General features: G+C 38.0%; 1 protein-coding gene across 4 annotated transcripts in view; it reads right to left on the bottom strand.

The window, feature by feature from the left end:
- The window catches only part of SLC25A40 (solute carrier family 25 member 40), a 64,653-nt gene that overhangs the window by 17,048 nt on the left and 20,563 nt on the right, over positions 1-27,042 (bottom strand). For 2 of the 4 annotated variants that reach the window (XM_060157178.1, XM_060157174.1), the window contains exons 2-8: positions 24,999-25,064; positions 22,218-22,338; positions 20,932-20,991; positions 19,105-19,211; positions 5,308-5,375; positions 3,498-3,622; positions 2,660-2,833 (exon numbers count right to left, since the gene is read on the bottom strand). In XM_060157178.1, the coding sequence (XP_060013161.1) occupies positions 2,660-2,833; positions 3,498-3,622; positions 5,308-5,375; positions 19,105-19,211; positions 20,932-20,991; positions 22,218-22,314 (631 nt within the window). In that variant the 5' untranslated portion in view covers positions 22,315-22,338; positions 24,999-25,064. The remainder of the gene's footprint in view (positions 1-2,659; positions 2,834-3,497; positions 3,623-5,307; positions 5,376-19,104; positions 19,212-20,931; positions 20,992-22,217; positions 22,339-24,998; positions 25,065-27,042) is intronic. The other 2 variants (XM_060157176.1, XM_060157177.1) reach the window with 1 other exon arrangement.

The raw sequence follows: 27,042 nt of genomic DNA, 5'->3' as shown, positions 1-27,042 counted from the left end.
CACTTTAATTTAGAAGTACCGTACTGTTAGCACAGGGTTAAACAAATTGGCCAGTGAAACACATCCATGCATATATGAAACTTTGATACGACAGGTGACACAACAAATCCCGGCAGCAGGTGCGGTTATTCAATAAATGATGCCCAGATAACTATCCATACGAAGAGGAAATGAACACTTACTTCAGCCGTAATCCCTAATCAATTATGGATAAATAAATGGCCAGTGAAACATGTCCAGCCTCATTAATGAGCAGGGAAATATAAGTTAAAGTGAGATACCATTTTATATTACTAGGTAAACAAAAATTAAGAACTTTTGGCAATAAAAGTGCTGGTGAGGGTTTGAAATGAAGCAGCAGGAAGCTGGTGGTTGTGATCTGCACAATCACTTTAGAAAAGGGTTCGATATTACCACATAAAATTTAAAATGTGTATATTTACATGAACCAGCAAATCTAAAACTGAAGAGATTCTTACACCCATACACGTTAAAAAAAAAAATGTTCACAGCACTGTTTTCTCAGACATAAACACGAGTGAAAACAAAACAGTTACACATGAAAACCAAGAATGAATCTTACATTTTTGAGTAAAATAAGTTATAAACCTCAAAAATAGGCAAAAGTCACTAACATTATTTAGCAGTAATACATACATGGTAAAACTACTTTTTAGAAATCAAATAAACGATAAAAATTCAGTGTGAGTGGTTACCACTGAGGATGTAACAGTGGAGGTGGACGTATGTGGTTTCATGATTTTAAAAATTCAATATTCTAATTCATATATTGAAGTGATGACTTCACAGGTGTCCATTTTATTAGTGCACTGCATAATTTATATCTTCATTACTTTTAATGTATCAAATATAATTTAAAAAATGAAAAAGTATTGGTCTAGGAATTTATGATGTTTCTAAAAAGCATAACTGAACACAAAACGTTGAAGAAAAATACTAATGGAAAGGGAAAGATGCAGAGATGTGAATGACAGCCCAAGAAAAGGAGTAAGTCAAAGGGAAAAAGAAAGGAATGTTAATACAAGGGTTCTCAATAATTATTTCTTCCAGGTTTTATATATTTTTTTTTAAGATATTTATTGGAGTATAATTGCTTTACAATGGTGTGTTAGTTTCTGCTGTATAACAAGGTGAATCAGCTATATGTATACATACATCCCCATAACCCCTCCCTCTTGCGTCTCTCTCCCACCCTCCCTATCCCACCTCTCTAGGTGGTCACAAAGCACCGAGCTGATCTCCCTGTGCCATGCAGCTGCTTCCCACTAGCTATCTATTTTACATCTGGTAGTGTATATGTGTCCATGCCACTCTCTCACTTCTTCCCAGCTCACCCTTCCCCCTCCCCGTGTCCTCAAGTCCACTCTCTACTTCTGCATCTTTATTCCTGTCCTGCCCCTAGGTTCTTCAGAACCATTTTTGTTTTAGATTCCATGTATGTGTGTTAGCACACAGTATTTGTTTTTCTCTTTCTGACTTACTTTACTCTGTATGACAGACTCTAGGTCCATCCACCTCACTACAAATAACTCAATTTCACTCCTTTTTATGCCTGAATAATATTCCATTGTATTCTATGTATGTGCCACATCTTCTTTATCCACTCATATGTCAATGGACACATAGGTTGCTTCCATGTCCTGGCTATTGTAAATACTGCTGCAATCTTCCAGGTTTTAAATGGAAACCTCTGAGATTCACGAGAGAAATACTGGGTTGGCCACGGGATTTTCCCATGTTACCAAAGACCCAAAAGAACTTTTTGGCCAACCCAACACTACTGAAGTATGCACATTCTACAAGTTATTTGTTATTTTTGCACTTCTTATCATGATTTTTATCCCTTTGTATAATTCAATGATTAGAACTATCTCAAATCTGATTTATTAACAGTCCCTACAGGACACTCAGTGGGGGAGATTTTTATCTTTAATAACTGAAAAAAGTAGGAGTCAATATAATTCACAGGTGGTCTTAAACGTATGTATGTATGTATGTATTTATTGCCACATTGGGTCTTCGTTGCTGCACACATGCTTTTCTCTGGTTGTGGCAAGCGGGGGCTACTCTTTGTTGTAGTGTGCAGGCTTCTCATTGCAGTGGCTTCTCTTGTTGCGGCGCGCAGGCTTCAGTAGTTGTGGCACATGGGCTCAGTAGTTGTCTTGCAGGCTCTAGAGCGCAGGCTCGGTAGTTGTGGCACACGGGCTCAGTTGCTCCGCGGCATGTGGGATCCTCCCGGACCAGGGATCAAACCCGTTTCCCCTGCATTGGCAGGCGGATTCCTAACCACTGCACCACCAGGGAAGTCCCTTAAATGTATTTTATAATATCTTGATTTGTAGTACTTTACTTATCTTACTAATTATGACTTAATTTTAAAGGTACTTTGCATTATCTAACTATGAATACACACCAATTAATGTTTAAAAAGAAATTAAACATAAACACAAAGAGAAAAGAAAGCCAGGCTTGAATTAGAAACTGTTCATTCAATAAATACTTACCAAGATCTGAGAGCCCAACACTGAACTAGGAGTGTGTGGTCACTAAAGAAGATAACTTACCTTTAGCCTTAAAGGGTTTAAAATTTACTTGATTTAAAAGTGATATGTAAGGCAAACCTGCAGAAAAACCCTACCTGAGAATGGTACATCTCTAAGAACGGTAGGAGCCCAGCCCTTCCAGAGGGAAATCCAACCATCTTCAGACACTTTCTTGCTGACAAATTGATGCAGTTCCTCGTAAGAAAACTTCTTAGATTGCATCTTGGTTCTAATCAATTCCAGTGGACTTATTACAGTTACTGCACCAACTAGTACAAACAAGCAAATACAACAAAAATAAAGCCATGCATTATGAAAACACACATGCAAAAATTAATATTTCATGCATTTTTTTATTTTAAGCTTTTATTCTGAAATGAAGCAAACCTTAAAATCAAATATCTTATGATACCAACCATACTGGCTCAGATTTTTTTCCTTGATAAAGCTATTTCACATACCTTACTCTTTCTGGTTTCAGCTCTTTCAAGAGCAGTTCCACAACCCTTATACATCAACCAGGACTACTACAAACCTCACTTCCACTGCACAGAGAAAAATGTCCTTCTGTGCAGAGGCAAATTTCCTTATGATTAAATTCTGAATCTCAAAGTCTATAAGGAAAATGATTAAAGACGTTGGCGTTAATTTGACAGCTATTTGTTATAATCCTAAAATCTAGAATCTAAAGTCTAAAATCTCAAATCTCTGTCCAAGATTTGACAGGGATAGGTTGATCCCATCTCATTCTGATAGCAATCACCATACAATATGACTTCTAGAGTATAGATATTAACAAATCAGTACAAACTACAATGCAAAATATATCTTTACCAATACTCTGTATTTTAAACAAATTCTCTATGAATATCAAAATTTTAAAACAAGCGTTAAGCAGAAATCAGAATGAAAATACAGTAATTTATTACTTACGTCTAGCCACAATTCCAGCAACAATTGGTATGTGGCTTTCACTTTCTCCTAATTTAGATCTCAGAAGAACAGTTAATTGATCATAGCAGGTAAAATAAATAACTGTGGCAGGAACTGCCATCACTCTGTTAGAAACACAAAAAGATTTGTACAACATTGTCAAAGGCTTAAGCATATTCTTATTATTAAATATAAGATAAAATCTTTCTATTTTATATAAGCTGAAAACCACAACAAATCAGCCATGAGATCAATTTTTTTTTTAATTTAAAAAATTATTAGTGTTTAACTTAGGCAACAAAAAGGTGTAAAGTAGGTATGTGCTCTCCAAAGGTTTATATTGTAGTTGGGAAGTTAAGTTACAGAGCACCCAGTCAGGTCATAAATAGGAAAAGACAAATGAGGACTTCTCTATCTCCTTGACTTACTCTGTTTCTGGTCTTCCTTCCCAACTACATTACGATAACATGAAAATCACTAAAGTTAAAAGTACAAGCACAATTGTAAAATTCTTTTGAACTGTGGACCATATACCATACCTATTTATAACTGAAAATAAATTACAATTAATGTCGCTGGAATTATATATACTAGAGTTTTGAGGAAATTCCAATGACTTATTCTTTTAAATGAAAATATTAAGAGGGAGTCATTAATTAAACACAAAGTTGCAGGTACTGTCATGTCATAAATATTAATGCAACAAAAAACCAGTCTGTTTATGGCCTAACCAAGGACATTAACAGACCACACATGGAAATGCCTAATGTTCTACGGTGAAGTGTGACGATGAGAGTGTAGGAATAAGACCGACTGCTGCTCTTGGATCTACCGCTAACTTTATAACCTCAGGCACTGTTTAGAATATATGCCTCAAAACTGACTAATGTGCTCTATAAAAAGATAGAAAGAAAGGAGGCAGAGAAAGTCAAGATATTATGGGATTTTTACATCCAGCCTTACTAGCTTGTCATGTTAATTCATATAATAGCTAGTTAGTAGAGAATTATAATTATCTGGAAAAGGAAAGTATACATAGCACAATACCTCTCATTATTTTAGTAAAATAAACAGTCAAATGAACACTAAATTCTTAATTTCTGAACATGAAAAAAAAAGTTATGCTTGTGCACCAAAGTGAACACAGCAGGCCTAGCTGCTCTAATCTGTATCTTCAGGAGGACCTATCTGCCTGCTTGACCTTTGGTCACCCCCAAGGAATTTAGCCCTTGGAATGTTCCCTGTAACAAGGTTTTTCTGTATGTCTGGAGCACTAAACCAGCTTGTCTAGGTTGGTTTGTGCAAATGATGTGATTTTTGGTAAACATCTGCTTGCTTTTTGGGGCGCTGGAGTTTTGGTAATCACAGCTGGTCACAAACAGAATGTGCCTATGTCATCAGCCCGCAATACAAGCCCTAGACTCAGACTCCAGGGCTGCATGAGACAGAAACACTGCGTGTGCTGCTGCAGCTCGGTGCTGGGAGAAGCAGCACACGCTCTGCAGTGTCACACTGGAGGGCTCAGGGTGCCTTTGCCTGGTCGACTCCTGTTGTGTCCTTTCCCCTTACTGATTCTGCTTCATTTCTTTTGCTGTAATAAACCACACGACATGATTATCACCTTCTTTAGGTCCTGTGAATCCTTCCAGCAAATCATCAAATATGTGGACAGCTGTGAGATTCACAAAAAAATACTCTAGAAAATGAAAAAGCACTAACATTAAAAATGCATGATGTTGTCCAACGAGGCTGATTATAAGGCAAAATAACAACCATCATTTAGTAAGAAAAATATTAAATTTCAACTTACAAGGTAGGAGGAAGGCCACTCCACAGGGATTTAATGCCCTCATTTCGAATGATTTTCAAGAAGGCATCCTAAAATTATAATAGAAAGAAGTGGTCAAAATATATACCTGAACCTTATATACAAAAAAGTTTGTAGTGATAATTGATTGGTAATTTGCTTCTTTCAAGCACTTATTTCTAAAATAAAAAGCTTCTCAGATTTATGTATGCCCATTCTTTAAAAAAAATAAAAAGAATTTTTCTCAACTTTCAAACACAAGTAAAGCATTTCTGGATGATACTTCCTGCTTACAGAATAAAATCTATATTACTCAGCTTGGGATTGTTCTACTTTAGGGCTTAGAAGCAATGTTTCCAAAGATTATTATAAAAAGGAAGTGGACGAATAGCAGAGATTAACTCTCCTGTCCAATTATGAAATCTGAGAAAATATTACTTAAACCCAATATCTGAAATCTCTGGAGAAGAACCAAAAGCAAGTAGAAACTATAGGGAAGCTTACTGTTGAAAGACAGAGTGCAGTGAGTGAGATTTGCAAATTTACAGCTTTTTGCCTGTGGGAGTTGCAAGGAAAAGCACATTTACTTGCTTGAGACGGCAAATATTAGAGTTTAGTCTGGTAGACTAATCAGAAAGTTACAAGGGGAATCGTAGGGAAAAAGCCTGCAGAGGACATAAGCCCCCAAATTTAGAGACAAAATCAGCCACAAAACGTGGCTCACCACTAAATTATGCAACCCCAGGAGAAGACAACAGAGTTCTGGCAGAAACAAACCAAAAAAACCCCAGCAACTAAAGGCTGGGCGGAAATTTCAGCTGCAGCCCACCACAATGGTGCCTGAGCGTGAAAGACTGAATCCAGCCAAAGTTAACTGCCTTCTAGAACAGAACCAACTCTTCAGAAGAATATAAAAAAATCCACAGTCTTTACAATGCATTCTTCATAATGTTCACTATCCAAACAAAATTCATTAGACATAAAAAGAAACAAGAAAATGTGCCCATACTCAAAGAAAAAGTAGTCAACAGAAACCAACACTGAGATGATTAAGACGATGCAATCAGCAGACAAGCACTCCAAAGCACCTATTATAAACACGTTCAAGAATTTAAAAGATGATGTATGCATAATGAATGGACAAATTTGTAATTTCAGCAAGGAAATAGTTACTATAAAGAAACTGCCAGGGCTTCCTGGGTGGCGCAATGGTTGAGAGTCTGCCTGCCGATGCAGGGGACGTGGAGTCGCGCCCCGGTCCGGGAAGATCCCACATGCCGCGGAGTGGCTGGGCCCATGAGCCATGGCCGCTGAGCCTGCGTGTCCGGAGCCTGTGCTCCACAATGGGAGAGACCACATCAGTGAGAGGCCTGCGTACCGCAAAAAAAAAAAAAAAAAAAAAAATGCGAAATGAAAATTCTAAACCTGAAACTAAAAATTCACTAAGTGGGCTTAACAGCAGAAAGGAGACATCAAGAAGTCATTGGAGTTGAAGACAGAACTTATTAAATTTGAAGAAGGAAGAGAAAAAGAATGAAGAAAAATGGGAATTTATTGGCAGTCCAGTGGTTAGGACTCTGCATTTTCACTGCCAAGGGCCCAGTTCAATTCCTGATCAGGGAACTATGATCCAGCAACCTGTGCAGCGTGGCCAAAAAAAGAGAATGAAGAAAAATTATCAGGGCCTCAGAGACCTGAGGGGAAATATCAAGTGGTATAACACAGGTTAATGTGGAGTCATAGAGGAAAGGAAACATAATAGAACAGGAAATTACCTGATAAAATGATGACCAAAAACTTTCCCCAATTAGTGAAAGATATCAGAGCCCCAAATCTCAAAAAAATCCCAACTGAATAAAAACAAACAGGGACTTCCCTGCTGGCGCAGTGGTTAAGAATCTGCCTGCCAATGCTGAGGACATGGGTTCGATCCCTGGTCCAGGAAGATCCCACATGCCATGGAACAACTAAGCCCGTGTGCCCCAACTACTGAGCCCGCGTGCCATTAACTACTGAAGCCCATGCACCTAGAGCACATGCTCCGCAACGAGAAGCCACCGCAATGAGAAGCCCACGCACCGCAACAAAGAGTAGCCCCCACTCGCCGCAACTAGAGAAAGCCCGCACACAGCAACAAAGACCTAACACACCCAAAAATAAATAAAATTAAAAATAAATTTTTAAAAAATGCTGTGAATTCAGAGCACGATAAAAAATTATTTAAAAAACCAAACCAAAACATACAAACAAAAAGCAAAATGACAAAATACATATAGGGAAAGGATGATAAATGAAGACTAACTTCTCATCAGACACATGAAATTTTGGCCAAAAGACAATGTAATGACATATTTAAGGTGCTGAAAAAGAAACTAAGCCAGAATTCTATATGCTGCCAAACACACTTCAAAAATGCTTTATAAAGACATTTCTGTAAGAACAAGAACTTAGAGACTGCACTGCCAAAATACCTTCACTAAAGAAATGCTGTAAAAAGTTCTTCAGGATAAAGGGTCATGATGGCACATTGTAACTACAATCTTCAGAAAGGCAGGAAGTACAAAAATGGTAAATAAGTGGTTACATGTAGAATATGTATTTCTCTTTTCTCTTTTTAACTATTTAAAAGACATAAGACTATTTAAATCAAAAATTCTAATTGTGAATTGTGGAATCTGTAAGGTAACAAGATGGACTATCAATGAAGCAATAGCACAAAGGAAGAGGTGGGAGTAAAGGATGTCAAGACTGTAAGGGGTCTGAGATTTCACCCTACTTCCTAGTTAGCTAGTCAGCCTGCCACGGTATCATGAGAGATGGTAAAGACAAAACTCTCTGGGGTGAGACAAAGTTTATTACTTGCGGCAGTAGCAGCAGAGTATCAGCATTTTGATGCCTGTTTCCTAAGCCCCAATTTCCACAGGGCAATGTGAAGAAGGATAGATGACACCCAGACACACAGTGGGACTGCATTACAGGAAAGGAAATCTGACCTTAGGGAATCTAAATCCTTTAGAATAGGAAGTAAGGATGCCACCCCCTTGCTCTAGAGGGAAGCACTGAATCTTCCAAGGTTATTCACTCTACAAACATCCTTGAAAAGATGGTCAGGAACAAAGGGCAGCCAATGCCATGCTGACAAGATATGAAGAAATGTGAAACACTTTTGAAGAACTGTCTCCCTAGAAATGGGAATAGAGAAATCAATGTAATATTATTAAAATTCAAATAATCCAAAAAAAGGCAAGAAATGAGGGAAAAAGGGAGCAGTTAAGGGAAAAAAAACCATACAGAGATAGTAGATTAACACCCAACCACATGAAAAATTATATTAAAGGACTAAATTTCCCAATTAAAAGCCACTATATCAACAGGGCTCCTGTAAAACAACAGACGATCACAGCTAAAAGAACTGCAGAAGTCTCAGATCCTATCTGAAGAGTCTCTAGGGTAAAAAAACAAGGCACAACTATATCACTGTCTTGGAGTAAAAGAATGGAAAAAGAGGCCATATAAACACTAATATGAGAAAGCTGAAAGGTGGCTATATTACATACAGATAAAAGACTTCAAGATAATGAACATTACCAGTGATAAAGAGATTTCACTATAATAAAAATGTATCAGAAAACATATCAAGTGAATGTTCCTAATGAGAGGTTCAAAACCCATGAAGCAAACCTGACAGAACTAAAAAAGAAAACAGACAAATCCTCAATCATAACTAAAGTTTATTATATCCTCTATCAGAGAATGATAGAATAATTTTAAAAATCTGTAAGAATTCAGAAGATCTAAATGAAGCATCAGCCACCCTGACCTAATGGTTTATAGAACACTATACCCAACAACTACAGAACACAGGTTTGAAAGTGCACTAGAAATAGTCACCAATGGGCTTCCCTGGTGGCGCAGTGGTTGAGAGTCCGCCTGCCGATGCAGGGGACACGGGTTCGTGCCCCAGTCCGGGAAGACCCCACATGCCGCAGAGCGGCTGGGCCCGTGAGCCATGGCCGCTGAGCCTGCGTGTCCGGAGCCTGTGCTCCGCAACGGGAGAGGCCACAACAGTGAGAGGCCTGCGTACCGCAAAAAAAAAAAAAAAAAAAAAGTCACCAAGAGAGATCATACGTAGGTCCATTAAACAAGACTCAATAAATTTCAAAAATCTGAAAACTTAGAGTATGTTCCTTTGACCACATTGGAATTAAGTTAGAAATCAGGAACAATAAGATATCTAGAAGAAAATCCAATATTTGGAAATTGAATATTGGACTTCTAAATAATCCATGGCCAAAAAAATTACAAAGGAAATTAGAAAATATTTCAACTGATTGATAATGGAAACACAACATCAAAATTTGTGGAACACGTCTAATTTAGTGCTTTGAAGGAAATTTACGGCATTAAATGCTGAGCTGAGAAAAGGCAGGCTTAAAATCAATAATCCATGTTTCCACCCAAGAAAGCAGAAGACAATGACCAAAATAAATCCAAAGAAGAATTCTGATTTCTGGTCCTATATGTAAAGAGCTTGGAAGTCGTCACTTCCGTCCTCACAACAAGAAAAAACCTGAACAAAATGAAAAATGAACAACTCCTCTTAGACTGGTCGGAGGATTGAGGTCACAGGTCAAACTGCTGCCTTGAACATTGGAGAGATGGACAGAAGATACAGAGACTCACTCACAGCTTAATAGAGTAGAAGCCCAAAGTAAGAAGCAGGACCAACAGGTAAACTTTATAATTGACAGATTGCTCAGTGTATACTAACTCGAGAATCAAAAACTCTGAGGAGGCTACTGTAGGAGGGTCCTTATGCTTTCATGAGTTTCAGTTCCATGAGCCCTACCATATTCTCACTGTTAGGATCAGAGAAAAAACCCCTCCTGTTTCCAGCAGGGTAAGGGGAAAAGTAACCATTTTTGAAATATGCCCCAAATCTTCATTCTCCTTAAAAAAAAATCTTACACTCAAGGGAAACTATTTTACTATCTGAGGAGTCTCCAGGAAAACCCAAAGACAACAGGCAAGACAAAAACTAGGACAGTAGAGGAAATTTTAGCCTCTGACAACACAGCTATAACAAGAAATAAACACAGCCTAATGTCTAGCCAGATAAAGCTCACATTAAAGGTCTATCTACCTCAGTCTTTTAACCAAATACATCATGTCCAGCTTCCAACGAAAAGAATTACAAAGCATGCTAAAAGGCAAAATATATCGTCTGAAGAAACAAACGAAGCATCAGAACCAGATTCAGATATGGCAGAGATTTTGGAAGGATCAGACTGGGGATTTTTAAATAACAATGGTGAATATGCTAAGGGTTCTTACAGTGGTATCAGAGAAGGAGTAGTGGAGAATCAGGACTTTTACCATCACTTGACAGTAATGAGACTACCCCCCAACCAGTGGCAGTGGAAATCACAAGGAGAGTCAGAAATTCCACGCCCACTATCTTAGTCTGTTAAGGCTGCTAAACAAAACACCACAGACTGGATAGCTTATGAACCACCTAAATTTATTTCTCACAGTTCTCAAGGCTGGAAGTCCAAGATCAGGGTGCTGGCAAGGTCAAATGAGGGTCCTCTTCTGGATCTCAGACTTCTCACTGTGTCCTCACAAGGCAGAAGGGGGAAGGGAGCTCTCTGAGGTCTCTTTACTAAGGGCATTAATCTCATGAGGTCTCTGCCCTCATGGCCTAATCAACTCCCAAAGGCTCCACCTCCTAAAACAACTGCATCAGGCATAAGGATTTCAGCATATGAATTTGCGGGGGGGGAGGGACACAAACATTCAGACCATACTGTCAAACAGCAAAGAGCCCTCTCCCACACCCTATGTATCAGTGGAGGCTGAGTGAGGAACCTGGACTTCAGTTCTGCCCAGACATAACAGGGTGGCACCCCTCTTCCTCTGAGTTAACAGTGTCAAAAAGGCCAGTTAAAATAGAATGTTTAAATGAGATTCAGAGTTGCATAACATAATACTCAAAATTTCCTGGTTTCAGTAAAAAAGAAAAAATCATTTGTCATTTTAAGAAGCAGGAAGAGGGAATTCCCTGGCGGTCCAGTGGTTAGGACTTGGCGCTCTCAGTGCCAGGGGCCCGGGTTCGATCCCTGGTTGGGGAAATAAGATACCGCAAGCCACACAGCGTGGCAAATAAATAAATAAATAAGCAGGAAGATGTCAGACTGAATGAAAAGAGACAATAAACAGATACCAACACTGAGACTGACAGAAATTAGAATTACCTGACAAAGATTTTAAAACAGTCAACATATGAATCACTGAATGATCACTTACAAACATGTCTGAAACTAATGAAAAATTAGAAAGCCTCAGCAAAGGAATATATACACAAAAACCTATAAGTCAAAATGGCGTCTTACAACTGGCACCACAGAAATACAAAGGATCATAATAGATTACTATGAACAACTATATGCCGTAAAATGGATGACCAAGAAAAAAAATGGAAAAATTCCTAAATGTACACTCTCCAAACACTGAACCAGGAAGAAATAGAAAATACAAACAGATGAAATGCCAGTAATGAAACTGAATCAGTAATTTAAAAACTCCCAACAGGGCTTCCCTGGTGGCGCAGTGGTTGAGAGTTCGCCTGCCGTTGCAGGGGACACGGGTTCGTGCCCTGATTCGGGAGGATCCCACGTGCCGCGGAGCGGCTGGGCCCGTGAGCCATGGCCACTGAGCCTGCGCGTCCGGAGCCTGTGCTCCGCAATGGGAGAGGCCACGGCAGTGAGATGCCCACGTACCGCAAAACAAAAACAAAAACAAAAAAAAACTTCCAACAAACAAAAGTCCAGGACCAGATGGCTTCACAAGTAAATTCTACCAAACACTTAGAGAAGAGTTAACACCTATCCTTCCAAAACTATTCCAAAAAATTGCAGAGGAAGGAACACTTCTGAACTCATTCTATGAGGCCAGCATTGCCCTGATACCAAAATCAGACAAAGATCACACCAAAAAAGAAAATGACAGGCCAATATCACTGATGACATAGATGCAAAAATCCTCAATGAAGTATGAGCAAACCGAATTCAACAATATGATAAACAATGATCAAAAGGGATCATACACCAGGTTCGAGTGGGACTTATCCCAGGGATGCGAGGATGGTTCAATATCCATAAATCAATCAATGATACACCACATTAACAAACTGAAGAATAAAATCCATATGATCATCTCTACAGATGCAGAAAAAGGTTCTGAAAAAATTCAACATTCATTCATGATAAAAACTCTCAACAAAGTGGGTATATGGTTATAGAGGGAGCATACCTCAACATAATAAAAGCCATATACAACAAGACCACAGCTAGCATCATATTCAACAGTTAAAAGCTGAAACCGGGCTTCCCTGGTGGCGCAGTGGTTGAGAGTCCGCCTGCCGATGCACGGGACGCAGGTTCTTCCCGGTCTGGGAAGATCCCACATGCCGCGGAGCGGCTGGGAGCGTGAGCCATGGCCGCTGAGTCTGCGCGTCCGGAGCCTGTGCTCCGCAACGTACGGCAAAAAAAAAAAAAAAAAAAAAAAAAAGCTGAAACCACTTCCTCTAATATCAGGAACAAGACAAGGATGCCCACTCTTACCACTTTTATTCACTATAGTTTATTCAACATAGTTTTGGAAGTCCTAGCCACAGCAGTCAGAGAAGAAGAAAATAAAAGGAATCCAAATTGGAAAGGAAGAAGTAAAACTGTCACTGTTTGCAGATGACATGATACTATACATAGTAAATCCTAAAGATGCCATTAGAAAAATACTAGAGCTCCTCAATGAATTTGGTAAAATTGCAAGATACTAAGTTAATATACAGAAATCTGTTGCATTTCTATACACTAACAAGCTATCAGAAAGGGAAATTAAGGAAATAATCCCATTCACAATCACATCAAAAAGGATAAAATACCTAGGAATAAATCTAAGGAGGTAAAATACTGAACTCAGAAAATTATAAGAAATTGAAGATGACACAAACAGATGTTCTTGGATTGGAAGAATTAATACTGTTGGGACTTCCCTGGTGGTGCAGTGGTTAAGAATCCACCTGCCAATGCAGGGGACACGGGTTCGATCCCTGGACCAGGAAGATCCCACATGCCGTGGAGCAACTAAACCCGTGCGCCACAACTACTGAGCCTGCACTCCAGAGCCCACGAGCCACAACTACTGAGCCTGAGTGCCACAACTACTGAAGCCCGTGCACCTAGAGCCCATGCTCCACAACAAAGAGAAGCCACCGCAATGAGAAGCCTGCACACTGCAATGAAGAATAGCCCCCTCTCACCGCAACTGGAGAAAAAGCCCTTGCATAGCAACGAAGACCCAATGCAGCCCAAAATAAAAGAAAAATAAAATAAATTAAAAAAAAAAGAATATTGTTAAAATTATCATACTACTGAAGGTAATCTACAGATTCAATGCAATACCTATCACAATACCAATGGCATTTTTCACAGAACTAGAACAAATAATTCTAAAATTTGTATGGAAACACAAAAGACCCTGAATCGTCAAAACAATCTTGAGAAAGAACAACAAAGCTGTAGGTATCATTGTCCCTGATTCCAAACATATTATAAAGCTACAGTAATCAAAACAATATGGTACTGGCACAAAAACAGACACACAGATCAATGGAACAGAAGAGAGAGCCCAGGAATAAAACCACACACTTATATGGGCAATTAATCTATAATAAAGGAGGCAAGAATATACAATGAGGAAAAGACAGCCTCTTCAATAAACAGTGTTGGGAAAACTGGACAGCTACATGCAAAAGAATCAAACTGGACTACTCTCTCACACCATGCACAAAAATAAATTCAGGGACTTCCCTGGTGATACAGTGGTTAAGAATCTGCCTGCCGGGCTTCCCTGGTGGCGCAGTGGTTGAGAGTCCACCTGCCGATGCAGGGGACATGGGTTCATGCCCTGGTCCGGGAAGATCCCACATGCCACGGAGCGGCCAGGCCCGTGAGCCATGGCCGCTGAGCCTGTGCATCCGGAGCCTGTTCTCCGCAATGGGAGAGGCCACAGCAGTGAGAAGTCCGCATACCGCAACAACAACAAAAAACCGGCTTCCAATGCATGGGACACAGGTTCAATCCCTGCTCCAGGAAGATCCCACATGCCACAGAGCAACAAAGCCTGTGCACAACTACTGAGCCTGTGCTCTAGAGCCTGCGAGCCACAACTACTAAGCCCGCTTGCCACAACTACTGAAACCCGTACGCCTACAGCCCGTGCTCCACAATAAGAAAAGCCACCTCAGTGAGAAATGAGAAGCTCATGAAAGCCCACATGCAGCAACGAAGACTCAACACAGCTAAAAATTAATTAATTTAAAAAAATTAAAATGGATTAAAGACTTAAACTTAAGACCTGAAGGCAAAAATCTTAATAGAAAAAAACATAGGCAGGGGATTTCCCTGGTGGGGCAGTGGGTAAGACTCTGTGCTCCCAATGCATGGGGCCTGGGTTCAATCCCTGGTCAGGGAACTAGATCCCACATGCATGCCGCAACTAAGAGTTCCCATGCCACAACTAAGAAGTCTGCATGCCATAACTAAGAAGCCCACATGCCACAACTAAGAGTCCACATGATGGACTTCCCTGGTGGCGCAGTGGTTGAGAGGCCGCCTGCCGATGCAGGGGACGCGGGTTCGTGCCCCGGTCCGGGAAGATCCCACATGCCGCGGAGCGGCTGGGCCCATGAGCCATGGCCGCTGAGGCTGCGCGTCCGGAGCCTGTGCTCCACGACAGCAGAGGCCACAACAGTGAGAGGCCCGCATACTGCAAAAAAAAAAAAACACTTTAAATAGAAGTACCACGTGACCCAGCAATTCCACTCGTGGGTATGTATACAAAGAAAACAAAAATACTAATTCAAAAAGGTATATGCACCCTATGTTCACTGAAGCATTATTTACAATAAGCAAGATATGAAAGCAACGTAAATAGATGAATGGGTAAAGAAAATGTGAGATACAGATACCTATCTATTGATAGGTCGATAGATAGATAGATAGATAATGGACTATTACTCAGCCATTGAAAAGAATGAAATATTGCCATGTGTGACAACATGGATGGACCAAGAGGGTATTATGCTAATTGAAATAAGTTAGAGAAAGACAAACACTGTATCATTTCCCTTATATGTGGAATCTAAAAAAACAAATGAACAAACATAACGAAACAGAAACAGAGTTACAGATACAGACAACAAACAGGTGGTTGCCAGAGGGGAGGGGGAGGAGAGAGAGGAAAGAAATAGGTGAGGGAGATTAAGAGGTATAAACTTCCAGTTACAAAGTAAAGGATTCAAGGGGATGAAATGTATCTTGTGAGGAATACAGTCAATACCTATGTAATATTTTTACACGGTGACGTAACTAGAATTATCATGGTAATCATTTTGATATGCATAGAAATATATCAAATCACTATGTTGTGTAACAGGAACATAGTATTGTAGGTTAATTATACTTCAAAAACAAACTCATAAAAAAGAGATGATTTTTCCTAGCAGACATTAAAATCTTTTGTTTGTTTGTTTAAAAACAAGCTCTGGCCAGTTTTATTAAAGAAAATTTGTGCATGATTTACCTTTCAAAAAAAAAAGAGATGAGATTTGTGGTTACCAGAGTTGGGGGGTGGGGGGAAGGGAGAATTGGATGAAGGTCAAAAGGTACAAACTTCCAGTTATAAGATAAATAAGTACTAATAAATGATGTACAACATGATAAAGATAATGAACATGGCTGTATGTTATACACCGAAGTTGTTAAGAGAGTAAATCCTAAGAGTTCTCATCACAAAAAATTTTTTTTCTGTTTCTTTAATTTTGTATCTGTGAGATGGTGGATGGTAATTATTCTGGAAATCATTTCATGATGTATGTAAGTCAAATCATTATGCTGTACACCGTAGACTTATACAGTGCTGTATGTCAATTATATCTAGAAGAAAAAACAGACTGGAGCACTCAGCACAGTAAATATGTCATTTCTCTCCAAATAAGACATACAGGTTTAACACAATTCCTATAAAAATCTCATCAAGATTTTTTGTAGGTATATACAAGATTATTCTAAAATTTATATGGAAAGACAAAGAAACTTTGGAAATAGATAAAACAACTTTCAAAAAGAAAAATAAGAATAAAGTGGGAGGAATCAGTTTACCTGATTTCAGGACTTATTCTATAGCTACACTAAGACCGTGTGGTATTGATGTAGGTAACAGACAAATGTTACAGAATAAACAACCTAGAAATAGATCCACACGATACGCCCAAGTGATTTCTGACAATGTGCAAAAGCATCTTAATGGAGGAAAGATAGCCTTTTCAACAAACGCAACTGGACAACCACATGCTAAAAAACCAAAAAGGATCAAACTTCAACCTCAAACCCATACATTATATAAGAATGACTCAAAATGGATCAAGGACTTTAAAAACAGGAGAAGAATCTTCAGATCTTAGGGTAAATAAAGAATTCTTAGATTTGACACCAAAAGCATGATCTATAAAGAAAAAATTGACAAATTGGACTTCATCAAAATTAATAACTTTTACTCCATGAAAGACCCTGTTTAAGGGTATAAGAAGGGAAGTTAGAGTGGGAAGGAATGTTTAGTAATCACACATTCAACAAAGGACTCGTATCTAGATAGTATAAGGAGCATTTAAAACTTAACAGTAAAAATACGAACAGTTAAATTAGAAAATGGGCAAAAGACATGAAGAGCCATTTCACTGAAGAGGATATACTGATGGCTAAAAAACATATGAATAGGTTTTCAACATCACTAACCACCAGGGAAATGTAAATTAAAACCACAATGAGATACTACTACACACCTATCGTAATTGCTAAAATAAAAATAGTGACAACACCAAATGCTCGTGAGGTTGTGGAGAAATTAGATCAGTCATACATTGCCACTGGGAATGTAAAATGGTCCTACCAGTCTCGTAAACAGGTTGGCAGTTTCTTAAACCTTAAACATGCAACTACCATATGACCCAACAACTGCACTCATGGACATTTACCCCAGAGAAATGAAGACTAACACTGATATTATGATTAATAATAAGAAATATACATTTTGGCCTTAATCCATGGTTCCTGGCACACAGCTCCAAAACTCTTATAATTTCCTAATTAATACAGAGCAAAGGAAGCATCTTTTGTTGATAATTTTTGGTCTTTTGTTCTCAGTCCTGAAATAGCTCCAGAAGATAAGAGGTGAAAGTAGCGTCTTTTGTTATTCACAACAAGCCTCTTTCAACTACACCTAAATTTATGTTAATGAGGTGATTTTTGGAAAGGCCCTAGAGAACCAAAGGATGGGGGCTGGTTGCCAGGAGGAACCAACCACTTGATTAGAAGGCTGGAACTTTTAGTCCCAGTCCCCAACCTCAGGGGTTCTGGGAAGGGAGGCAGAACTGGAGGTTTAGTCAGTCACCAAGGGCCAGTGATTTGATCAATCGTGTCTATGTAATGAAGCCTCCATAAAAATCTCTAAAGAATGGCATTTGGAAGCTTCCAGGCTGGTGAACACAGGGAGGTGCTGGGAGAGTGACACACCTGGAGTGGACATGGAAGCTCCACACCCCTTCCCCCAAGTCTTGCCCTGTGCATCTCTCTGTCTGACTGTACCTGAGTTGTATCCTTTCATAATAAACTAGTAATCTAGTAAGTAAACTGTTTTCCTGAGTTCTGTGAGCTGTTCTAGCAAATTACTGAACCCAAGAGGAGACCTTGGGAACCTCTGATTTACAGCCAGTCATTCAGAAACATAGGTGACAACCTGGACTTGGGAGTGGCATCTGAAGTGGGAGCAGTCTTGCGGGACCTGACACTAACTCCAGGTAGATGGTGTCAGAATTGAGTTAAATTGTAGAATACCCAGTTTGTGAACCCTGGAGAGTTGCTCGGTATGGGGGAAAAAACCCACATATCGGTTCAGAAGTGTTCTAAGTAGAGTGTTCAGAGAAAAAACGTGAGTTTTTTCTTACACTTACTTTCACACAAAAACCTGTGAATGAATGTATGTATCAGTTTTATTCAGAGCCAAAAACTGGAAACCACTCAGAAAACCAACTGTGGTACACATCCATACCATGTAATACTAGTGAGTAATAAAAAGGAACAAACTATTGATACATTAAACAATTTGAATGAATCTTCAGATAATTAAGGGAAAAGTGCCAAACCCAAAATGTTCTGTTATTTCATTTATGTAACATTCTTAAAGTGACAAAATTATATAAATAGAAAACAGATTAGTGATTGCCAGGAGTTAAGAAGTAGATGTAGCTATAAAAGGGAAATAGGAAGGATCCTTGCTGTGATGGAATTGTCTGTATCCTCACTGTATCAATGTCAATATCCTGTGGTCTACTGTACTCATCCTGTCACCTGTTACCACTGGGGGAAACTGGAAAAAGGGTACATAGGGTCTGTCTGTATATTTTTCTTAAAATTGTATATGATCTACAAGTATCTCAAAATAAAAAAGTTTAAAAAAACCCACTCCCTAAGCATAAACGGATGAAAATAAAGTTAGCAAAGAATTAAAAGCAAAAAAAGCACTTTCCCTTTCCTGCTTCAATGTCTACTTTTTAACTGTGGGTAAGTGTGCCAACTACCTGATGGACATTTTACTCTCCTGTAATCGTTAAATATTTCATATATAAGAGTAAATATTAGAATAGAAAACATACTGTGATTATAAATAATATAATCTCTTTACCAATGTTCCCTGGAAACGTCCTGGCTTCTTATACCATGCTTTGTTGCCTTCCTCGTCACAGACACATAGATGATCCATAAGTCCATTACTATATAAGAAACATTTTCCTAAGAAAGAAGATTCTAACAGTCAGTGATTATTTCACAAAACTGTATTATTTTTACATATGAACAAAATGAAAGTACGATGAGCAGGCTACACAAAGACATAACTTTGTCTTCACCTTTTAGGATGAAACATAAATAATTTGACTTGCTTAATGACATAGCACTGGGCTCTAAACTCACAGTGGTGAAAAGCAATTGAGTAAATTAGTGGATTATGTTTTCAGAACTGCAGTCAGCAAATGCACATGGAAATAAATTCTTTTCGGTTATCTGAGGGAGCGGAGAGGGAAGACAGAGGAGAAAACCTGTTTTGAAAAGACAGCATGGGTGTACGTCTTCTCTATTTGACCAGAAGAAAACCCTGTGGTATGTAAGGGCAATTCAGACAAAAATATATTATGAAATCTAATGTATATCTGAAAGTTGCTAAGAGAGTAGATCTTAAAAGATCTCATTACATGGAAAAAAATTTATTAACTATGTGAGGTCATGAAAGTTGACTAAATTTATTGTGGTAATCATTTTTCAATATATACATATATGAAATCATTACAGTGTACACCTAAAACTAATACAATGTTATACATCAATTGAAAAAAGACTATGAAAAAATGTTTTTCTCAACCAGTGTAAATAATGCTGTGCTTTGTCCCTTTCTCTGTATTTATACTGCTCAATCTAGACATTTGTCAGCTCCCTCTTAACTGACTACAACTTTCTCTAATAACAATCCTTCCCATTATTGGATTCATTCTTGCTGCCAAAACTGTCTTCTCTATTCTACCATATATAATTCTGTCAATTTCATAATACATTAGTCTAACTTTAATGTACAGGAAACCACTTTACTTTTCAGTCTCTTCCTACAACCCATCTATCCTCTCATCCACCTGAAACAAAGCTAGCTTTCTCACAGTCTGTTTTCTGCTATTTAAACATGTTTGAAACAGCATTATCTTTATAAAACCGCAAAATATTGATCAAGGAATCACTATTTTTGCCCATCTAATAAAAACATATAACTACTCTTTCTTCTCAAAGTCCACATAAGCTATAATGTCCAGCAATTAACCAAGCTGCCTGGTAAAATAATGACTTTCCTATCACTATTCAAGCAACAATTAGATGACTGTTGGATGAATACTGTAGGATGAGCACAGCTCTTGGACTAAAGTAGGAAGCTAGATTCTAAGATGCCTTACAAGTTTAATTCTGTTCTTACTTGTGAGGCACATACTCAAATATAAAATTGTCCTCTGCTTTAATCAGTAGGTTCACGAAAGTGTTATATGTTTTATATACACATATACACAGGCAGTTGACCCTTGAACAACACAGGTTTGAACTGTGAAGGTCTACTTATGCAGATTTTTTTCAATAGTAAATACTGCAGTACTAGACAGTCTGTAGTTGGTTGAATCCAAGGATGAGGAACTGCAAAAACACAGGAACTGTGGACACTGAGGGCCAACTATAAATTACAGGCAGACAACTACGTGGACAGTGGGCAGTGTTAACCCCCTCATTGTTCAAGGGTCAACTGTATTTGTTTTCTGCCTAGACCTCATCATGTACAACTAAGAAATGAGAAAATGTTTCTGCATGAGGATAAAGGCATCAATTTTTAAAAACTAACAAAAAGAATATTATTCAAACAAAAAAGAATACAGCGACATTTAAAAATCTAACATAATGTTTTCAGGATAAGCAGAACACATACCTTTGGAGAATGGGTTGTTTTGGGCTTGGAGTCGAATTTTAACAACATCAAAGGGTGTCACTATGAAGATACATAAATCTCAATTAACAAGTGATACCTATAAATTGTACAGACATTTGTCCAAAGAACACAAAATACACTGAATGATACCTTTCCTCGTGACTACACAATGGGTAAGATTATTTATCTTAAAGTGGTTTTGAGTGTTAACATTCTAATTTCTTGCCCTTGAATTTTATTTAGAGTACCAGTGAGAAAATGTAATTAGTCCTCTCACAAGTACTAAACTCTCATTTATAATATTTCTACAACTATAATTCCATTAGCATTAAAACTAAAATACTAGTATTTATAAGAAAATATGTTATCTAAGGTAAAGAATGAAAGTTCCAAAAGTCCATTTAAATATTTGAGAATAACTTTGTATTATAAGTAATCAATAATCAAACAATATAAGTCTTCCTATTCTGTTAAATTCACCTATATCAAACAAAAACTATAGATAATGCAAATTTGAGTAAGCTAGTCATAAATCATCCTTCCTACCACATTGTGTAACTCCATTTGGGAACAGTGAAGCAAAGGAGAATGGTTTTAATTTGCAGGCTGTATTTCCTCGTCTGAGAATGAAGAAGTCACATTAGAAGATCTCTAAAGCCTTTACAACCCTAGCATTCTGACCTAAAGACACTACATTCTAAAGCAATTAGTTTACATTTTTTCTAATCATCTGCTATCTTATTTAAATAAACTAGCCAAGTTAAAGTCATTAAAATGCTAAACTGTCACCTAACTATGTCATTTGGCTGTGTCTACAAGAAATTCATTAAAAAAGACATAAAACTGTGGTCCAGAGGAATTTAAGCAATTCACTGTTACTAAAGCAAAGTAAAATATAATTTGAATTTGTTGCCACTATAAGGTGTCCAATTTCTGTATTTTTCATTATGCTAATATTTTATTCCATCTTCTTACTGTCTTAAAAAATGGATAATAGAGTCATAAAAGTTTAATATTGATAGGGACCTCAAAGAACTCCTCATCTAAGCTCCTAATTTTAGAGATGGAAAATTAATTTCAAAGAGAATAAGGACTATCCCAACGTGCATTCACCCTGAGAATGGCAAAGCAAGGACTAAAATTCTAGTCTCTTGGTTCTCTGTCCAGGGTTCTTTTCATGTTATCATGATGAAGCATGAATGATAATATTATCATTATTTCACAGATGGTAAAACTCAAATGGAATCAATGATTCATTCAGTTACATGATCTACATATTATTTTACCCATCAGTGATGTCAGTATAGCTCCAGTACAAGAGGCAATCATTTGTTGAAGAGGAGTCACTTTGATAATTGGTGGTCCCGCTGCTTCAGGATCCATATTTTTAACTAATAGAAGAAAAATCTGTTAAAGAAAAGCAAGATGTAAAATAAAAGTGTAATAGAAAATGCCCTTAAAAGCAACAGCTAAGAGTTAAATAAACTATAAAAACAATAACCAGTATTACTATCAAAGCACATGTTGTTGGACTTCCCTGGTGGCGCAGTGGTTAAGAATCCGCCTGCCAATGCAGGGGACACGGGTTCGAGCCCTGGTCCAGGAAGATCCCACATTCTGCAGAGCAACTAAACCTCTGCGCCACAACTACTAAGCCTGTGCTCTAGAGCCCGTGAGCCACAACTAATGACCCCATGTGCCACAACTACTGAAGCCTGCACGCCTAGAGCCCGTGCTCTGCAACAAGAGAAGCCACCGCAATGAGAAGCCCATGCACCACAATGAAGAGTAGCTCCCACTAGCCACAACTAGAGAAAGCCCATGCACAGCAACGAAGACCCAATGCAGCCAAAACTAAATAAGTAAATTTACTTAAAAAAAAAAAAAAAAAAGCACATGTTGTTGACCACTATCAGAAGTAAACATGTAAGTTCTATACCCCAAGGCACTAAACAATCATCATTAATAGAACATGTTCTCTATTTTCCAAAAATGGTAATGTACTTCAGCTAAGCTATGTGAGCAGCATCACATTTGAAAGACAATTAATAGATCATTAAGAAAATGGACTCTGGCCATGTAAAAGAATGAAAGCAGCTGACCAACAAGGCTCAAAATCTGAATTTAGCCTCAAAAGAACTACTCAGGTACTCGAACCTAGTACAGAATTATCAGCAAATATAGCACTATTTTTACTGCATATCAAACACTGTTGCAAAGGTACAAAATAAAATCAAAAACATAACCTTTGTAAGAAGCGTTATCTTAGAAAACTTTAATGAGAAAAGCAACATATATACTCTGTTGAAAAACTCAGTTAACACAAAAGAATACAAAAATCACTTAGAAACTTATTTTTAAAAAATAACCACCTGGGGCTTCCCTAGTGGCACAGTGGTTAAGAATCCGCCTGCCAATGGAGGGGACACCAATTCGATCCCTGGTCCGGGAAGATCCCACATGCCACGGAGCAACTAAGCCCGTGCACCACAACTACTGAGCCTGCGCTCTAGAGCCTGCGTGCCACAACTACTGAAGCCCGCGTGCCTAGAGCCCGTGCTCCGCAATAAGAGAAGCCACTGCAATGAGAAGCCCCCGCTCTGCAATGAAGAGTAGCCCCCGCTCACCGCAACTAGTGAAAGCCCACAAGCAGCAACGAAGACCCAACGCAGCCAAAAATAAATAAATTTAAAAAATAAAAAATAACCACTCATGGCATGGCCAAAAAAATAAAATAAAACAAGTTTTTTTTAAAAAAAGGGGATTCCCTGGCAGGCCAGTGGTTCAGACTCCATGCTTCCACTGCTAAGGGCCCAGGTTCGATCCCTGGTCCAGGAACTAAGATCCCACAAGCCGCACGGTGCAGCCAAAAAAATAAAACAAATGAAAAAGTAACCACTGGCAACATACAGTATCACCTTTCCAAATGTCTATGTGCATAAAAATACATATATGTATATGTATACACACACGAAGATTACATCTAACTAATCAATTACGTACAAACATTCGTATTATCTGTGTATATGTATTCCTGTATCTGTGTACAAGCACCTTTTTTGAAAGACAAAATAGATTACTACTACTCATATTGTTTAGTAGCCAGCTTTAACACTTAAAAATGTATTACAAACATGCCAATAAATAGATTTACATTATCATTTTTAATGCTTACATGGTTTTTAATTATATTTATTTAGTCATCCTCATATTCTTATTTAGGCTACTGCCAATTTATCATTAATTCATTAATTTCATAAACTCTCATATAAATATCCTTATACATACATCTTACTGTAGTGTTCCTACGATTACTATAGAAAAAAAAGTAAGATTGCTAGGCTAAGCTAAAAACTTGAGACAAATTGCCAAAATGCTTTCCAGAAAGATTGGACCAACTTATACTTCCATATTGGCAATAAATGAGTTCCTATTAGCCCATAAACTCACCAAACGCCCTCTCATATTACATATCATTTATTTTTTCTAAACCATTTGCAAGTAGATTGCCATACATCACACCCCTTTCATCCTAAATACCTCAGAATATTCCTATATAATCAAGGTACAATTATCAAATTGAGGAAACAACGTTGACAGTACTCTACAGTTCATTTTCCAATTTTGTCAATTATCCCAATAATGACCTTTATAAAAATGAATGGTAGTTGTATTGTTTATTTTTTTATTTCTTTATTTTATTTTATTTTTGGCTGCGTTGGGTCTTCGTTGCTGTGCACGGGCTTTCTCTGGTTGGGGCGAGCGGGGGGCTACTCTTAGCTGCAGTGCACAGGCTTCTCACTGCAGTGGCTTCTCTGTTACGGAGCACAGACCCTAGGCATGCGGGCTTCAGTAGTTGTGGCACATGGGCTCAGTAGTTGTGGCTCACGGGCTCTAGAGTGCAGGCTCAGTAGTTGTGGCGCATGGGCTTAGTTGCTCCGTGGCATGTGGGATCTTCCCGGACCAGGGCTCGAACCCACGTCCCCTGCACTGGCAGGCGGACTCTTAACCACTGCGCCACCAGGGAAGCCCCGTATTGTTTCTTTAGACTTTTATTATTTACCTACCTGGTTTAAGTCTTTTCCTCAACTCTATGCTCCAATATTTTGTTTGTAACATCAGTAGCTGAAAATCTGTAGTGAAAAAAGAAAGTAACTGTCTTATCTTTTCAGACAGGAATGGGATAACAAGCCTAAAGGAAAGGAGTATATAAAAACTTTAAAACACAAATCAGCAAATATTGATTAACTATTATTTTTTAAATATTTCTATTAAGTGCTTTGAGGAATATGAAGAGCACTCCACAAATGTTATCATTAGAGTTATGAAAGTATTTTCACAAAAATATCTTCATATTTTCCCAGTAAATATACTCTGCTTTAAAAACAATTCTAAACCTGAACATACGGGCCCATCTTAGTTTCAAGAGAAGCTGAACAACCAGATTTTGTGACACTTACAGGAAATTCAGAGACTAAAGTAACATGGTAAAGCTTGCCACAAAATATAGGAGAAGGTGTAATACTCTGGTCTACAGGACTACTGTCTTAGTTTCTTCAACAGGTGAAAGTAGGGTGGGAAAAAAGGTGGCAGGGGAGGTATAACTATTCTAGAATAAAGGAATCCAACCAAATGCATCCTGGTTTGAAAAAACGAACTTTAAGAAGCCAGTCTGAAAGTAACTAAAGAAATCTGAACATGGGCTGGATATCAGATAATATTTTTAAATTTTGATTTTGTTAGTGAGATGTTATTACGGTTACGTAGAAAGTGTCTTTTTTTTTAAAAAGGTTCATACTGACGTATTAAGGGCTGAAATGTTATGATAGCTGTAGTTTATAATAATTCAGAAAAAATATATTATAATGTTAATTATCTGTTAAATCTAGGTGTTAAGTATTTCACTCTTCTGAATTTTTCTGTATATGGGAAAATTCGCACAATAAATTTTTTTTTTAATTCCTGAAATGTATGTAGAACCTTCAAATCTAAGCACCTACTTCTAACATTTGAACACAGGTCTTTTAAGTGGAAAAATAACACACATATGCTACAATACAGGTATATGCCTCCTCCAAAAAGGTAAGAAGACCTACAGTGCTTTATTTTGGCACCATCCTAGCAAAGTTGGCAACCTGAATATTCTCACCTTAAATTAAGGACAGAAAAATTGACATATTTCTAGCAGTTATTTAGGATGTAAGGGGAAAAATCCAAAAATTAGATGTAACTTTTTAGAACCAAAAATTAAGGTTATTTGAACTTTTATTTCTTAACATATATATATTTCAGAAAAATGTCATATCAACAATCTCTGAAGATCATAACATGAATCTACTTATGAGATCTGAAAAATTAGTCTCCTTTTCAAAATATTGTGGGTCAAATGGATAACATACCCAAAGATACAGTAAATATGAAGAAAAAGTGGCAAGTTATATATATATAATCTTAGTGGAATGTCTAGAACTCAAAATGTATTCTCCAGTGCTTTAAATTCCCTCCAGTCCAGGGGGACTTCCCTGGTGGTCCAGTGGTTAAGAATCCATCTTGCAATGCAGAGGACGCCGGTTCGATCCCTGGCTGGGTATTAAGATCCCACAGCTACTGAGCCCGCGCACTGCAACTACAGAGCCCACGCACCACAACTAGAGAGAAGCCCGCACGCCACAACGAAAGATCCCGCGTGCCGCAACTAGGACCCAATGCAGCCAAAAAATAAATAAATATTAAGTAAATAAATTCCCTCCAGTCCAATCAACCTACTTATCTTTTTTCTTTGTATCCACTCTTTTATGGGCAGGTACCATCCCTTTTTTAGGGAGCACACGGACTAGTAAGAAAGATGACTTTAACATTAATATCTCCTTTAACTTTGTGAGTCATAAACAAATCTTCTAGAAGAATACCTTCCTTGCTCAACTATACAAAATTCCTATACAACTATACAAAATTCCTCTTTTCTATACTTTTTCTGCATTCTGTACTCTACTTAAGTTAATATTAATGACTTGCTATACCTGGCCAAGGTGGACTTCAAATATAAATGGCAAACATTCTTAACATGAAAAATCAATGAGCCCCTGTTGGGGGAAGAAAGCTACCTGATGA

This window comes from Lagenorhynchus albirostris, chromosome 8, assembly GCF_949774975.1.
Source record: "Lagenorhynchus albirostris chromosome 8, mLagAlb1.1, whole genome shotgun sequence".
NCBI classification, from domain to species: domain Eukaryota; kingdom Metazoa; phylum Chordata; class Mammalia; order Artiodactyla; family Delphinidae; genus Lagenorhynchus; species Lagenorhynchus albirostris.
The sequence above is the reverse complement of the archived record's forward strand: the minus strand, read 5'-3'. Positions and strand labels throughout refer to the sequence as shown.